The sequence below is a fragment of the Daktulosphaira vitifoliae genome, unplaced genomic scaffold, assembly GCF_025091365.1.
Source record: "Daktulosphaira vitifoliae isolate Bord-2020 unplaced genomic scaffold, ASM2509136v1 Scaffold_3, whole genome shotgun sequence".
NCBI lineage: Eukaryota > Metazoa > Arthropoda > Insecta > Hemiptera > Phylloxeridae > Daktulosphaira > Daktulosphaira vitifoliae.
In genome coordinates this window covers 8,890,947-8,907,090 of record NW_026099574.1, presented here as the reverse complement: position 1 = coordinate 8,907,090, position 16,144 = coordinate 8,890,947, and the positions used below count along the sequence as shown (strand labels likewise).

The following is a 16,144-nucleotide window of genomic DNA, read 5'->3' as shown; positions in this document are numbered from 1 at the left end:
TCATAATAAGAGATTAACATGGAGGCTGATTTTTGAAACAATGATATCACGTTCGATGAATTAATTTATCGCAAGACATTAATCATTGTGCATTGTTAAAAAATAATGTTTATTATTAACCCATCACTCTTTCTTACCTTGAAGAACTTGTTATTTACAGCCTATTCTAAAATAGGTCGTCTGTTAAAAGTGAGATAAATGTATGTAAAGAAAACGTTTTAAATAAAAACGAGGATATATGTGATATCATAACACTTTTTTGATTATTAATTTTTTTGGTTGGCGTGTTTTTATTATTTAATGTGTCTTTTATAGTATATCAGTTTTTTTTTAGCTTCAATGCAAAACTGAGAATGTATTGGTTTTACTATGATGTGTTTTTTTTGTGTCCGTTACCACTTTTTCTCAGCTCTTACTGAACCGATTTCTTTCAACGATACGTCAAAAGATCACAAATCGTATCTGGTTGAAGACATTACTCTCAAGATCTAAAAAAAATTCCCTTCTTCCCCGTAAATAGGTGAAATCTTCAAAAAAAATTACAAATTTAAAAATCCCAAATTTTTAACATTTTTAAAATTTTTTTTACTTAAAACTGCCATAACTTTTTTAAATTAATCTAATCAATATAATATTTTTTTATAGATGCATGATGTCTTTACCTATCATTTGGTATATTTTTTTAATAAATCTGACCCTTTACCTGTCAACAGGGAGGATTCAGTATGACAACGTTTTCACAAAAAATTAACTTTTGAAAGTGTTCCGGAAAGTCTACACTTACACTTTCATATATATTTTAAATTAAAGCTAATTTAATATACTTTATTATGGCAAAAAAAAATTTCGGACTTTATTTTGTTTTCATGGTGAAATTGGCTACCAAATGCTATTTTTGTATGAAAAATCTTGATTTTGTATTTTACATTTTTAACTTTATAATGCTATAATTTATTAAAAAGTGTACGGATCAATACAATTTTTTTATGAGAAATAATATTTTAATCCCTCTTTTATTCGACATACTCTATCTTAATCATGATATAAATAAGGAAATAGCAGATCATGTAAACACTTTCTAAAGATTTGCATCGAAGAGTTTTTTATGATAGTGATTTTAATCACTGTCAGATATTATTATACTTGACCCAACTATGCCATGTCACCACTGTGCTGCGACTCTCCTGTTGTGAGTTTTTTTTCTTAAAACTTCCATAAAAAATTAACAAATTAATATAATTTTTTTTTATATTGAAACCTTAGATATTTTTCTTTCATTTGATATCATTTTTTTGAAAATATAACACATAACCTGCTCAAAAGGGGGGATTTAAAATAGCAAATTTTTACAAAAGCTAACTTTTTCAACTTATCTTTTGAAAATGTTCCAGAAATACTGCGTCCTTTAAACATATGTCAAATTAAAGCTTACAATAAATACTCTAAGTTCAAAAAAAAAAAAATTTGTCCCGACACCTTTTCTTCTATAGGAAAATGATCGTCGAAATAAACGAAAAATGTAATTATTATGTAAAAATCACTGTTTAACATGTAATATTTCAATATTTAAAACTGTCATAACTTTTTGAAAAATGAACTAATTAAAATTATTATTGTTTATATAGAAACCTTAGATATTTTTCTTTCATTTGATACAAATGTTTTAAAAATCTGACTTTAAACCTGCCGCAGAGAAAATTCAAATAAACAAATTTTGCACACAAGTTAAGCTCTTTCGATGTAATTTTTTTAAATGTTCCGGAAATATTGACACTTTTATTTAATCTTAAATTAAAATTTATATTATTATTTATAATAAAGTTCATAAGACAAGAGAAATTAAACTTATTAAAATTTTTTTACTTTTTTAAAGTCGAAAAAGTAATTTTACAATTTGAATTAGCTTAAATTGATAATTTTTTTAATCGGCAAAAACGTCGAACAATTGCTGAATCGGTAACACTTGTGTCTTCACAGTTAGGGTACCAGGTTAGAATAAGCTTATAGCAATTAATATTTGGCATTTTTTTTAGTTAGAAAAAATGTTCAAATCATTTGATTTTTATTTCATTTAGATTCATTAACTTCAATAAATATCAAGGATTCCATCACTTGTAGTTTCCCCTCACGAGGAGAAATTTTTTATTCATGTTAATATTATTATACTAAGCGTTTTATTTTTGTATCTGCGATTTATTTTTTCAACCTCACTTAACCTACTTTTTCACCCACATTTTCCATATTGACAATTAAAATCATTCATTTCTAATATTTTTAAAGTATTTATTGTCGAATTAGATTTGATATGTTAAAAGTATTCAACTACAATAGTAAATAATTTTACTTTGTAATTTATTAATTTTTTAACTCTATTAGTAGTGTGCTACTACCAGTTTATAATATTCCAACATTTTTGGTAACATGTTGCTATATAAATCATTTAAAAAAAAAATGATTGATAGTTTCTCCTGAATTAACAATCGATTTTTAAAATTATAATCCATTTTTATAATACGCTAAATTGAGTAAATATTTTTAACAACTTTTTTTTATTAGTACTTTTAGTTAAAGTAAATCATTAAAATTAATTAAGTTCTGAATATTTCCGTTGTAGAATCTTTTTAAACACCAAAAGTTAATTAAAAATGATTACTATGATTTTTATTAAAGTGATCTATTGCGATAAAAATGCAAAAAAAAATTTAACTTTTTTGATAAATTTACTGTAAATAGAAATTATAAAATATCGTTTCTCTAATTTCAGATTAGGCCAATTATTTCAAATATAATTAAAAAACTGAAATCAAATGAGTCCGACTGCACACTTGCTATATTATTTAAAATAAAGATATCACAATATTTGGATAAAGATTTTTATTAATGAAAATTTAAATAATGTAAACTTGGATAATAGTTTTATACTAGTGAGTGTCTCCCAAATATCTCAACTATAAAAATTTTAAGTTTGAAAAATCTGAGCGAGTGAAAACTCGTATTAAAGCTATTATGCGTTCAAAACTACAATCTCATAGTTTAACGAACGACGGGGTGAACCAAGTTGAAAGCCAAACAATGCTGAATGAACTATTAGTGCAATTTTCTGATAACCACGAAGATAAACTAATTCGGTCCTTTCAGAGCTACAAATTAATTGCAATGATAATGTTTTTGGTGGAAGTTTAGGATGTACCATAATTTATCTGAAAATATTTTACATATTATTATTTCATCAATTACCGTTTAAACCATTTTGAACGGTTCTTTCAACTGCTTGAAAGAAAAATCTTATGAATCGCGATACACATTTTTTTAAACTTTTTGTGTTACTCTTTCTAAGTTACTTGATATTTGAAATAATAATTCATTTTTAGTAAAAAAGATCAATAAAAAGTTAAATTTACTTGATATATGTATTTAATATAATATATATTATAAATTAAATAAGGTGTACAATACAATTAAAATTGTCAGACAATTCAAATCTAATATATAGGTTGATAAAAAAATACATCCAAAAATTTAAATTTCTAACAGGAAAACAGCAGTAAATAATGCAGCTGAACAACAGCACTAAGATGACGATTGATTAATTTTCTGGATTTTATTTATAATTTAGAAAATAGAATTTCATAAGAAAGTAATATATCAAAAATGTTGTTAATAAAATCAATACCATCTTCAGATACACATTAAAGTTCAACTCATTTTATTAAAAGAAAATAAATTAATAATAACTAACATAGATGAATACAATACAAATAACATTATTTCAACAGAAAATTAACTAGGGCAGCTATTTTTGATAGCATAGTCGATTATAAATGTAAAATTATGTCGAGTAGCTTCATATATGGTTCCTCTACTCCAAGGACAATTATTTTCATGGGCATATTTTAAACACTGAAATCGACCTTTAGAAGCAGCAAGTCTTGTTGTATTTTCATCCCACACACACCCATTTAAATGACTATATTTTAGGCAGTCTAAATGACCATTTGCAGAAGCTCCACTCATTGTTCCTTCATCCCATTTACACCCATTGTCACTTGCATATATCAAACAGTCAATATAACCACTAGCAGCAGCTTCCCTTATTGTTCCTTCGTCCCACTCACAACCATTTTCATGGGCATACATAAGGCAATCTAAATGTCCATTTGCTGCAGCCGCTCTTGTGGTACCTTCAACCCAATCACATCCATGTCTATGGGCATATTCAAGACAATCTAAATTACCATGCATAGCTGCAAAAACTATTGTATATTCATCCCAAATACATTCCTTTTCATGAGCATATACCAAGCATTCCATACAGTTATTTGCTGCAGCAACTCTAGTTGTACTTTTATCCCAAATACATCCATTTTCATGGGCATACTTTAAACAGTCGATACTACCAATTGCTGCAGCAACTCTAGTCGTACTTTTATCCCAATAACATCCATTTTCATGGGCGTACTTTAAACAGTCGAAGCAACCACTTGCTGCAGCAGCTTTAGTTGTACTCTCATCCCAAATACATCCATTTTCATGGGCGTATTTCAAACAGTCAAAACTACCAATTGCTGCAGCAGCTCTAGTTGTGGCTTCATCCCATTTGCAACCATTTTCATAAACATATTTTAAACATTCTAAATCACTACTTTGGGCAGCTGCTTCTGATGTCATTTCATTCCATGGGCATCCATTTTCATGAGCATACTGTAAACATTTCAAATGTCCATTAGCAGCAGCTTCTATTGTTGTGCTTTCATCCCACGGACATCCCTTTTCATGAGCATATATTATGTGTTCTAAATTACCTTTAGATGCAGCTGACATTGTTGTGCTTTCATCCCATGGACATCCATTTTCATGTGCATATTTTAAACATTCCAATCCATTATTAGAAGCAGCTGCTTCTGTTGTATTTTCATCCCACGGACATCCATTTTCATGTGCATATTTTAAACATTCCAATCCATTATTAGAAGCAGCTGCTTCTGTTGTGCTATCATCCCACGGACATCCCTTTTCATGAGCATATTTTAAACAATCTAATTTACCATTGGATGCAGCTGCTTGTGTTGTGCTTTCATTCCATGGACATCCATTTTCAAAGGCATATTTTAAACATTCTAAGTTACCATTTCTAGCTGCTTCTTCTGTTGTTCTTTCATCCCACAGCCATCCATTTTCATGGCCATATTGTAAACTCTTTATACTACCTTCAATAGCAGCTAGAGTAGTGAAGATTTTGTTCCATTCCATTAAATTTACGTTAGCATATTTTAAAATTTCTAGATTATCATTTGTAATAGCAATTGCCACAATATTGATTTGATTCCAATCACATCCATTTTCATAAGAATATTTTAAACACTCCAATTCACCTTTAGTAGCAGCTGCTTCTGTTGTATTTTTACTCCACGGACATTCATTTTCATGAGCATATTTTAAACATTCAATTTCACCATTAGCAGCAGCTGCTATTGTTGTCATTTCATCCCACGGACATCCATTTTCATGGGCATATTTTAAACATTCTATTTGACCAGTAGAAGCAGCTGCCATTGTTGTTCTTTCGTCCCACAAACAACCATTTTCATGGGCATATTTTAAACATTCTAATTTACCATTTGCAGCAGCTAATATTGTTGCGATTTCATCCCATGGACATTCATTTTCATGAGCATATTTTAAACATTCTAATGCACCATTGGAAGCAGCTGCTATTGTTGTTCTATCGTCCCACGGACATCCATTTTCATAGGCATATTTTAAACATTCTAATTTACCATTAGAAGCAGATGCTTCTGTTATCCTTTCATCCCACAGACATTTATTTTCATGGGCATATTTTAAACATTCCAATTTACCACTAGAAGCAGCTTCTAGTATTGTATCTTCATCCCAAGGACATCCATTGTCATGGGCATATATTAAACATTCTAATTTACCATTAATAGCACATGCTTCTGTTATATTTTCATTCCAAGGACATTCATTTTCATGGGCATATTTTAAACATTCAAAATTACCATTAGATGCAGCTTCTAATGTTGTCAATTCATCCCAAGGACATCCATTGTCATGGGCATATATTAAACATTCTAATTTACCATTAGATGCAGCTGCTTCTGTTGTCCTTTTATCCCACGGACATTCATTTTCATGGGCATATTTTAAACATTTCATTTGACCATTAGCAGCAGCTGCTATTGTTGTCATTTCATCCCACGGACATCCATTTTTGTGAGCATATTTTAAACATTCTACTTCGCCTTTAGTAACAGCAGCTAATATTGTGTTTTCATCCCATGGACATCCATTTTCATGAGCATATTTTAAAATGTCTAAATTACCGTTTAAGGCTGCAACCATAGTAGTTATGTCAATAAATTCACATCCATTTTTGTGAGCATATTTTAACATTTCTAAATTAGCCTTCTTAACTGCACTCAGCACAATATTGTATTGATTCCATTCACAGCCATTTTCATAAGCATATATTAAGCATTCTATGTTATCATATTTTGCAGCTGCATCTGTTGTTCTTTCATCCCACGGACATCCATTTTCATGAGCATATTTTAAACAATCTAATTTACCATTTGCAGCAGCTGCTTCTGTTGTTTTTCCATCCCACGGACATCCATTTTCATGAGCATATTTTAAGCATTCTAATTTACCATTTGCAGCAGCTGCTTTTATTGTTTTTTCATCCCACGATAATCCATTTTTATATGCGTATTTTAAAATTTCTATACTACCTTCAGAGGCAGCTAGAGTAGTTAGAAATATATCCAATTCACGTACATTTTTGTATGAATATTTTAAAATTTCTAAATTATCATTTTTTATAGCACTTGTAATAATATTGAATCTATTCCATTTACAGCCATTGTCATAAGCATATTTTAAGCATTCTAAAGAATTATATTTTGCAGCTGATTCTGTTGTACTTTCATTCCATGGACATTTATTTTCATGAGCATATTTTAAACATTCCAATTTACCATTAGCAGCTGCGGCTTCTGTTGTCCTTACATCCCATGGGCACTTATTTTCATGGGCATATTTTAAACATTCCAAATTACCATTTGCAGCAGCAACTATAGTTGTATCTTCATCCCATACACATCCATTTTCATAAGCATATATTAATAACTCCAAGTCTCCATTTGCAGCTGCTTTTCTCGTGGTACCTTTTTCAAACGTGCATATTAAATCGTTCTCCGAATATTGAATTGCTATATGAAGACAATTGTTAATTTATTTGTGATTTTTTTAAATTTTAATATTTTTAGTAATCTAGACTATTTTACATAAATATATATATATTTATTAAACGAGCAGTTCAATAACATTTGAATTTTTTTTAATGTTATTAAATAATTTAATCTGTTTTTACATTTATTGTTATATTTCACTTTACAAAAAACTGTTTAACAAATAAGCATTTCTCTATTTGAAAGAAATAAAAAACTAATCTATATAATTATTATCAGATTGTTTAAAAATTACTAAAACTGCAAGGAAGAAACCATCTCCTTTTGGAAGCACACTTTTAAGTTATAAATTTTTTTTTAAACTATAAAGCTAAATGGTAATGCAGAAGTAAAAAGTTTGAGTGTATTATAATATAATTCATCAACACAACGCAAACATTTTAAGTTGGTATAGAATAAATCTTTTGCAGATCTACCTATTGGACGTTATTTAAAAAAAAATAAAGAGCCATTTTATAAAGATTTGCAGAAATTACAGCAGTTCCTTCATATCCATTAAATTTATGATAATTTTTATTTCACTAAAATTTATATAATTAAAAGGTGGAGATAATAAGTTGTTAGTGTATTTGTTACTATGTATATTAATAATGTTTCATAAGACATTAATGTTCAATTCAGTTAACTAAACACTGGAAAAAAATTTAAATATATATTTATTATTAAATACAATATTTTTTGCGTAAAGTAAAGTTTTAAGTACAATTTAGTGTTAATCCAAAGTCTAAAATTATCGTATAAAAAGTTGTTACTAAAAATAGGTGTGTAAGAGTTATAGAGGATTATTCATTATTGTGATAAAGATGATTATTTTGTCTAAACTTTATTACAAAAACTAAGAATTATAAATAAACCACAGTATTTTTATTCTTTGAAATTATTGATTACGTCTTTTGAAAATTTATGTATTATTATACTTTAAATTAAAAATATTTATTAAAAAATAACACTTAAGTACTAAAGGTAAGTGAATTTAAAATTATGAATATCACGTAAGTATAATATTTATGGAAAAAATTAATTTAAACTTCAAAAATATATATTAAATAGTATTTTTTTAAGTAATTCAGTTTTTTCTTCATTCTGGAAATTTTCAAAATACAGATACGTGAAATCCCTGTTCAAGTATCGAAATTATCAATAAAATTTGGTCATAAATCACTAATTTGTAACAAACAATAATAGAAGAACGATTCATCAAATAAAAAATATTTTAAGAAAAAATTGTTTGAAATTTTTTCTATCATATCAATAAACTAAATATAGGAGTTCTCATTAGTGAAAATTTTTTGAAAAAGTTTTTTTCTCAGAAGGGATTTAAAATAAATATTTTTGCAGTTTTTTAATTAAATAATATTATTCTTTATGAAAATTTAAAATGTTTAATAATTTAAAGAAAATGAGTATACTTTAAGAGTCGATTTTAAAAAATACATGAATTAATTTGTATAATTAATATTATTGATAGTCATAAATAATGTAAAATAAAATTTACCTTCGTTAAGTATCAAACAAGATATTATTAGCCAAAGAGATATTAATTGCCAATTCTATAATAAATTAAAAAATCTTTTAGATATTAATAAAGCATTCAGGTATAGTGTATACTTACCTCCATTTTTAATTTAGAAATTAAATTTTGAATAATTAATAACAATTTTTTGGTTAAATTAGTGTATATATAATAAACTATCCACATAATTTATTTCTACTTTTATATTTTTAAATTTGAATAGAACATTTTAAGTAAATATAAAAGTATACATTAATAAATTATTATTTTTAGTCAAACTACTCATACACATGTAAAAAATTTATCATGATAAAATAAAATCAAATGTACTTTTAAGATGTATTGATATTAAAAAATATTTACATATCCATGTTTATAACAAAGCATGGATAAGTTGTAGTCAGGGAAAATAAAGATTTTTTTTTATAAATAAAAGTATATATTAATGCAAAGGTTAAGTCCAATGTATTTTTCATATTACGTTTATCATTATATAGAAATTATTTTTATTTTCAAAAATTTTACGCGAGAATCCTTAATTTTATAATTTAATTAACAAGTATAACAAATTATGAAATTATTTTAGCTTCGATGCGAAGCTGAGAAGGTATTGGTTTTACTATGATGAGTTTTTTATTTTTTTGTCTGTTACCATTTTTTCTCAGCTCTCACTTAACGGATTTCTTTTAACGATACGTCAAAAGATCTCAAATCGTATCTAATCAAAGACATTACCCTCAAAAATTGAAAAAATTTCCCTCGTTCCCTGTAAATGGGAAAAACCTCCAAAAAAATTACAAATTTAAAATAGCTAATTTTCGAAATTTTTTCAATTATTTTTTCTTAAAACTGCCATAACTTTTTCAAAAATGACTAAATCAATAAAAATTTTTTTTATAGATGCTTGATGTCTTTACCTATCATTTAGTATATTTTTTTTATAAATTTAACACTTTTTTAACACTTTTATATATATCTTAAATTAAAGCTAATGTAATGTGCTTATTATGGAAAAAAAATTTAACCTCTGGACTTGTCTTCGTGATGAAAGTAGCTACCAAATGCTATTTTTGTGTGATAATTCCCGATTTTATATTTTACATTTTTTACTTTAAAATGCTATAACTTTTTAAAAAACGTATGGATCAATACATTTTTTTCATGAGAATTAGTAGATGGTTCAGGATAATAAAGACAAGTAAATGTATAAAGGAACTAATGTAGATTACATTTATTCAGAAATATAGACTAATTAATTGGTAAGCACCTTTAATAGGACACTGAGTTAATGGGGTGGTAATCTGACACTCGAGACCTTGTAAAGTGCGATAAAATTACCTTTCTGAATTTAAAGGAGATTATTGATTTATTGCTTTATCGTTCTTTAGTCAGATTATTCTTTAATAAATACTTGGGTTAATATGAATTCCCTTACTTCTTTTAGACAGCATGTGTAAAGATTGTCTGTAGTCAAAATGTTATGTATAAAACTTTTACATAAATTATACTAATTCGCACACACAAAAATTCTATTAAGTCTCTTTTTATATAAACAAATAAAATCTCGACACAAAATAATTATATTTCAATATCGCATTAAAATGTGTCGTCGACAACACGGGGTAGTGGTTAGTTAAGAGAAATAATTTGGTCAAGGAGATTCTGAATTCTATATTGAATTCAGAGCTTTAAAAGTGCGGTTCGCTCGCCGATGTCCAAGCAAAACTAAGCCTTTTTATATTATTGTTAATTATCCCCATTTTGGAACATAGTCGTCAGCTCTTTTAATGGATATACATAATAATAAAATTAAACATTACATGATTAATAACGATCGAGATAAAATGTATACAATAAATGAGACAAAGTGTACAGTAATATAAGTATTATGACAGAAAAATAATTTGATTGTATACACAGTGGAGGCTTGTGGGTGCTGGTGTTACAACTATAAATATAATACCGCTAATTACAGGTATGACATTAAATATAATAAAATAGAATATAATACACATATTATTATTGTAAGGGTCACAGTAGAAAATAGAAATGAAAATAATAATAGCCATTAAACAATTATAGCAAGCGATAACGACGAGCGTAAACGCAGTTAATTCTAAAAATAAATTACCCATTACAGTAATATGCCAATATTTAACCGAATGAATGAGTACATGCGTACTCGCATATATTGAGGGAAACAACTTAAATGTTCGCACATGACTATTTTACCAAATAAAATTAAATTTATACTAAAAATGTTATATATTTAAAAACTAAAAAATATTAAACTCAAAAAGCTACAAAAAATTACCGAAAATCATTTATAATAAATTATAATATGAAATTGGTGATCTAATTACTTTTTGTTCCCCCACGTTAGTGAGTGTACTAGCTGCGATCGTTCTGTCGTCCAAGGCACGGGCCGCCGCTGTGTATACAAGTAATATAAAATACAGATTATCAATTTTTCATTGATAAATGTAAGATGCGTAATGCATTGGGCATATTACGACAACCGACAGTATTAAAAATAAATTAGGAAACCGATATTTTGTCTACTTTACAAATATCCATATATCAGCGTTATTATTATTGTATGGCTATCCCCATACAATAGTTATATTAACACGCTTATATTAGTTTCACATGTATGTGTGTTGTGTGATGTGTGTTTGTAACTTTCCAAGCAGCATGTGTTATAATTCTCGCGTACCCGTCGTCTATGACCTTGAGACTAGACGTCGTAACGCATTCACCCCATCCTGCTCACCACACGCCGACAACACTAATCCTGTATAATTTTATATTTTTGGTTTTCGTACCCGTACACGCGTACCTGTCATCAATTATATGTATATAAACAAATTTTTATTTTGACTGACCAAAAGCGTGTAATGCGTCTTACGTATATATATTTATATACTCCTGCCGCCGTTTATACCTTAGGTATAACGTTCCCCCCGCCCACAAAACACAGCTATACCTCGTACATGATACGTTTACGTACTTAAGTCGCCTTACTATATATGAAGAGTGAATGTGTCAAACGTTCTATGTGCCAAAAACATATTTGTTCAGAAAACACAAAAAACAATGGTAACATGGGCATGTCTCACACAACGAACACCATCTATGAATGCAATTTTGTATAAGTAAAAAATTTAATTGACATTTGAAACACATACAAGATTGTGGCCTTTGGCACATAGAATATAAATCAGAAATAAAACAATTTTTCACTTTTTTGGCACATAGAACGTTTGACACATTCACTCTTCATATATGTATGTATGTATGTATATATATTAGGGTGTCCCTTATTTTGAAAATTTTGGAAATTCTTCGGGCTCACCCCCAAATTTGTGTGTATACATATAAAAAGTGGCTACAAAAAATTTCAGGCCGATCAGATAAGTTTAACCCGTGCCGACTTGGGGTTGAAAATCGGCCAAAAGGGGTACTTTATTAGTTTTTAGCAATGAACTCGTAAATTAGCGCTCTCACAAAAAAAAATGTTGAAACTAAATTGTATATCTAACTGTTTTATATAAATTAAGTCCTTACAGTTTTTCTTTTAAATCCATTAGTTTTCTAGAAAAATGTCAAAATACATAATATTTTGTAAAATTGCCGAAATTAGCATATTTACGAATATTTCATCATATATGACGAACCATGTGTGATACGACCTAATATTTCATACAAAAATTGTTTAAAATTAAATTTTACGAAATAAAAGTAATAAGTACATATTTCATTGAACCGATCGTTTTATTGCTAAAGCTGAAATAACTCGATCATATTACGATTTTTACTAAATATATGAATTTTATTGCTAGATTCTGTTAGTTATCATTTGGTACACTACAACATTTATCGTACAAGTACGGCGATAATACTATGGTATGACTGGTTAATGTATTGTTATTATTTTTAAATTATAAATAACTCTGGAAATCATAAATTTATTACAAATCGCAGCAATAGGTATAGTGAACTCATACTTATACCACTTTAGTCGCTCACGTCGCGTATTAAGTTGAACTGCTTCCTATTGTGTTTTTCTTTTAGTGTTCGTAAAAATGTCCGTAGTATTACGAAATGACAATAAAATATTTTTAATAGAGTCTTTGACTACTCAAATTTTAGGTTCAAAACTTCCATCTATTGGGCAAGTTCTAAAAGTTTTTTTTTATAATCTAAGAATTGTTAATCTTACTATAAGAGCAAGTGCAGCATTAACTATTCGCGAGTGTAATATTTTCTGGGAAAAAGCTCGAATTCCTACTCGATCATTTCACCACTGTGTAAATAAGTTGGTTAAATTTTATGAAAAGTGGCGCATTTTACAAAAGAATTCTCACAAAATTGGAGAAACGTTTAGAGCAAAAGAAACTGAGTTTATTAATAATTTTGATAATTTGTTTGATATCGCTCACGCCGATGCTTTAAATTTAATTAAGGTAGTTGCCGATAAACAATTTTTAATGAACCAAAGACTTCCTGGTCGAATTGGTTGTCTAGGTGGCATCGATCAAAAATTACAAGAGAAAGAAGAGAGATCTAAAAAGCGTAAGATTAGGGAAACAGAAAGGCTTAGTGAATACCAAGTAGCCGGTCCATCTACTTCATATTCTACGCAAAGTATACCTTATTTATCAGATGATATAATTATAAGTTCTTCTTCATCTATAGAATCTGGGAATGAAAAATCTTTTAATGTTTTAGCAAAACAGAATAAAAGGGGTCAAACAAATATCATAACACCGAAACTTGTAGCTGCGTTAGATCGATGTAAAATAAGCGCACGAGACGCAGTTTATATTATTCAAGCAACAGTTGAAGCTTTAGGTCATGACGTCGATTCTCTTATTATAAATAAGTCTTCAATACATAAATGCCGTGATGCTATGCGAATTGAACGGGCTAATTTAATAAAAAAAAATTTTCAAAGTTGTCCTCCTATGTATGTCACTGTGCATTGGGATGGAAAAATTTTACCAACTTTAAATGTAAGAGACTCGGGCATTGATAGGTTACCAATTGTGATAACTAGTAAAAATTTAGATTTATTAATTGGTATACCGAAACTAAAAAATTCGACGGGGTATGAACAAGCTAATGCTGTTCATTGTGCGTTAGATGATTGGGGCTTATTAAATATTGTCCAAGCTCTATGCTACGATACCACCGCATCTAATATGGGACGTTTAAAAGGTTCGTGTATTTTACTAGAGCAAAAATTAGAGAAAGATCTATTGTATTTACCTTGTCGCCACCATATATATGAACTGATTTTACGCGGTGTTTTCGAAACAAAACTTCCTCAGGTAACATTAAGCCCTGATATTCCCATATTTAAAAACTTTAAAAAAAATTGGAATAATATTGATGTTTCTAATACGATCTGTGGAATAGATGACGTTGAATGTTGCTCTGCACTTGAAAATTATCGAAATAATATTCTCCAGTTTTCTAGGGCAATGTTGCGAATCGGATGTTTTAGAGATGATTATAAAGAATTGCTCGAGCTATCTATAATTTTTTTAAATGGTGACTCAGATAAAAAAATTAAAATACACCCTCCTGGAGCCATGCACCAAGCTCGTTGGATGAGTAGAGCAATATATTGCTTAAAGATTTATTTATACCGAAAACAGTATTTACTAAAAACTTTTGAAATAAATGCTATTCGAAATATATGTATTTTTATTATTAGATTTTATTTAAAAGCCTGGTTTAACTGTACTGAACCGTCCAAAGCTCCGAATAACGACTTAAATTTTATCAAAGAATTAAAGTTATATGAAAAAGAACAACCGTTAATTGCGAAAGCAGCGTTAAACAAAATTTGTAATCATTTATGGTACTTAACAGAGGAAACAGCTGCTTTAACATTTTTTGACGATACCATTTCAACCGAAATAAAAAAATTAATGGTTGTATCCCTTAATAATGAGTCAACAATAAACCCTAGCAAACGTTTTATTCTTTCATCGAGTGATATAGACAAATCATTTTCAGGTATAATAATTTTTGATATCTTTATTTTTTGATGACTATTGAGTGATTGATTTATTTTTTTAGAAAAAACTGTAGCTTCTTTTTGTCAAAAAGCAGTATGAAATTTTTTAAAAGATTCGATATCAATACTAATTTTTTAAAATTGGATCCAAGTAATTGGAATACTGATGATTTTTATTTACACGGAAAAGAAATTGTATGTTCACTTAAAGTAGTAAATGACTCTGCAGAGAGAGCGGTTAAGCTAATGGAAGATTTTCATGGAAGTTTAACTGTAAACGATGAAAAAGCTGAGTTACTTTTACGCTGTGTCCAAGAACACAGAAAATTATATCCTAATTGCAACAAAGAAACATTAAAACATAGTTTTTAATGTATATTTTTGTTATAATTTGTGAATTATTTTGAATTTAACATTTTGTATTTTATGTAGTAATTTTTTTTTTTATTTATACAATAATATTGAGAAGTAAGTATAATTATGCGATNTTATTTATACAATAATATGGAGAAGTAAGTATAATTATGCGATTAAGTCAAACAAATACATCAATTTACAATTGAATATACAATATAAATGAAATATATTTAAATTAAGCAATAAAATTCATATATTTAGTAAAAATCGTAATATGATCGAGTTATTTCAGCTTTAGCAATAAAACGATCGGTTCAATTAAATATGTACTTATTACTTTTATTTCGTAAAATTTAATTTTAAACAATTTTTGTATGAAACATTAGGTCGTATCACACATGGTTCGTCATATATGATGAAATATTCGTAAATATGCTAATTTCGGCAATTTTACAAAATATTATGTATTTTGACATTTTTCTAGAAAACTAATGGATTTAAAAGAAAAACTGTAAGGACTTAATTTATATAAAACAGTTAGATATACAATTTAGTTTCAACATTTTTTTTTGTGAGAGCGCTAATTTACGAGTTAATTGCTAAAAACTAATAAAGTACCCCTTTTGGCCGATTTTCAACCCCAAGTCGGCACGGGTTAAACTTATCTGATCGGCCTGAAATTTTTTGTAGCCACTTTTTATATGTATACACACAAATTTGGGGGTGAGCCCGAAGAATTTCCAAAATTTTCAAAATAAGGGACACCCTAATATATATATATTCTTACAATCGCCGCATATGCCTCGCGTACAACGTTCCCCCGCGCCCCGCTCGCCCACCAAACACAGCTATACCTCGTGCATGATACGTTTACGTACTTAAGTCGCTTTACATGTATATACATATTCTAATTACTATTAAACATATATACTAACACGCTTTATTTTTATTGAAAGATATAGAGTGTATTCATTC

At 28.2% G+C, this 16,144-nt stretch overlaps 2 protein-coding genes across 2 annotated transcripts; one reads left to right on the top strand and one right to left on the bottom strand.

Moving 5' to 3' along the window:
• Nucleotides 1-3,677: 3,677 nt before the first annotated feature.
• Nucleotides 3,678-8,939, bottom strand: LOC126901047 (uncharacterized). Its single transcript, XM_050677175.1, has 3 exons — nucleotides 8,884-8,939; nucleotides 8,767-8,821; nucleotides 3,678-7,232 (listed from the first exon to the last, which is right to left on the bottom strand). Exons 1-3 carry the CDS (start codon nucleotides 8,887-8,889, stop codon nucleotides 3,781-3,783), a joined length of 3,513 nt encoding a protein of 1,170 aa, XP_050533132.1. The 5' UTR covers nucleotides 8,890-8,939; the 3' UTR covers nucleotides 3,678-3,780.
• A 4,766-nt stretch (nucleotides 8,940-13,705) lies between these two features.
• Nucleotides 13,706-15,291, top strand: LOC126900540 (uncharacterized). The gene is made up of 2 exons (XM_050676334.1): nucleotides 13,706-14,811; nucleotides 14,875-15,291. The coding sequence occupies exons 1-2, from the start codon at nucleotides 13,752-13,754 to the stop codon at nucleotides 14,910-14,912; spliced, it is 1,098 nt and encodes a 365-aa protein (XP_050532291.1). The 5' UTR covers nucleotides 13,706-13,751; the 3' UTR covers nucleotides 14,913-15,291.
• Nucleotides 15,292-16,144: the final 853 nt, after the last annotated feature.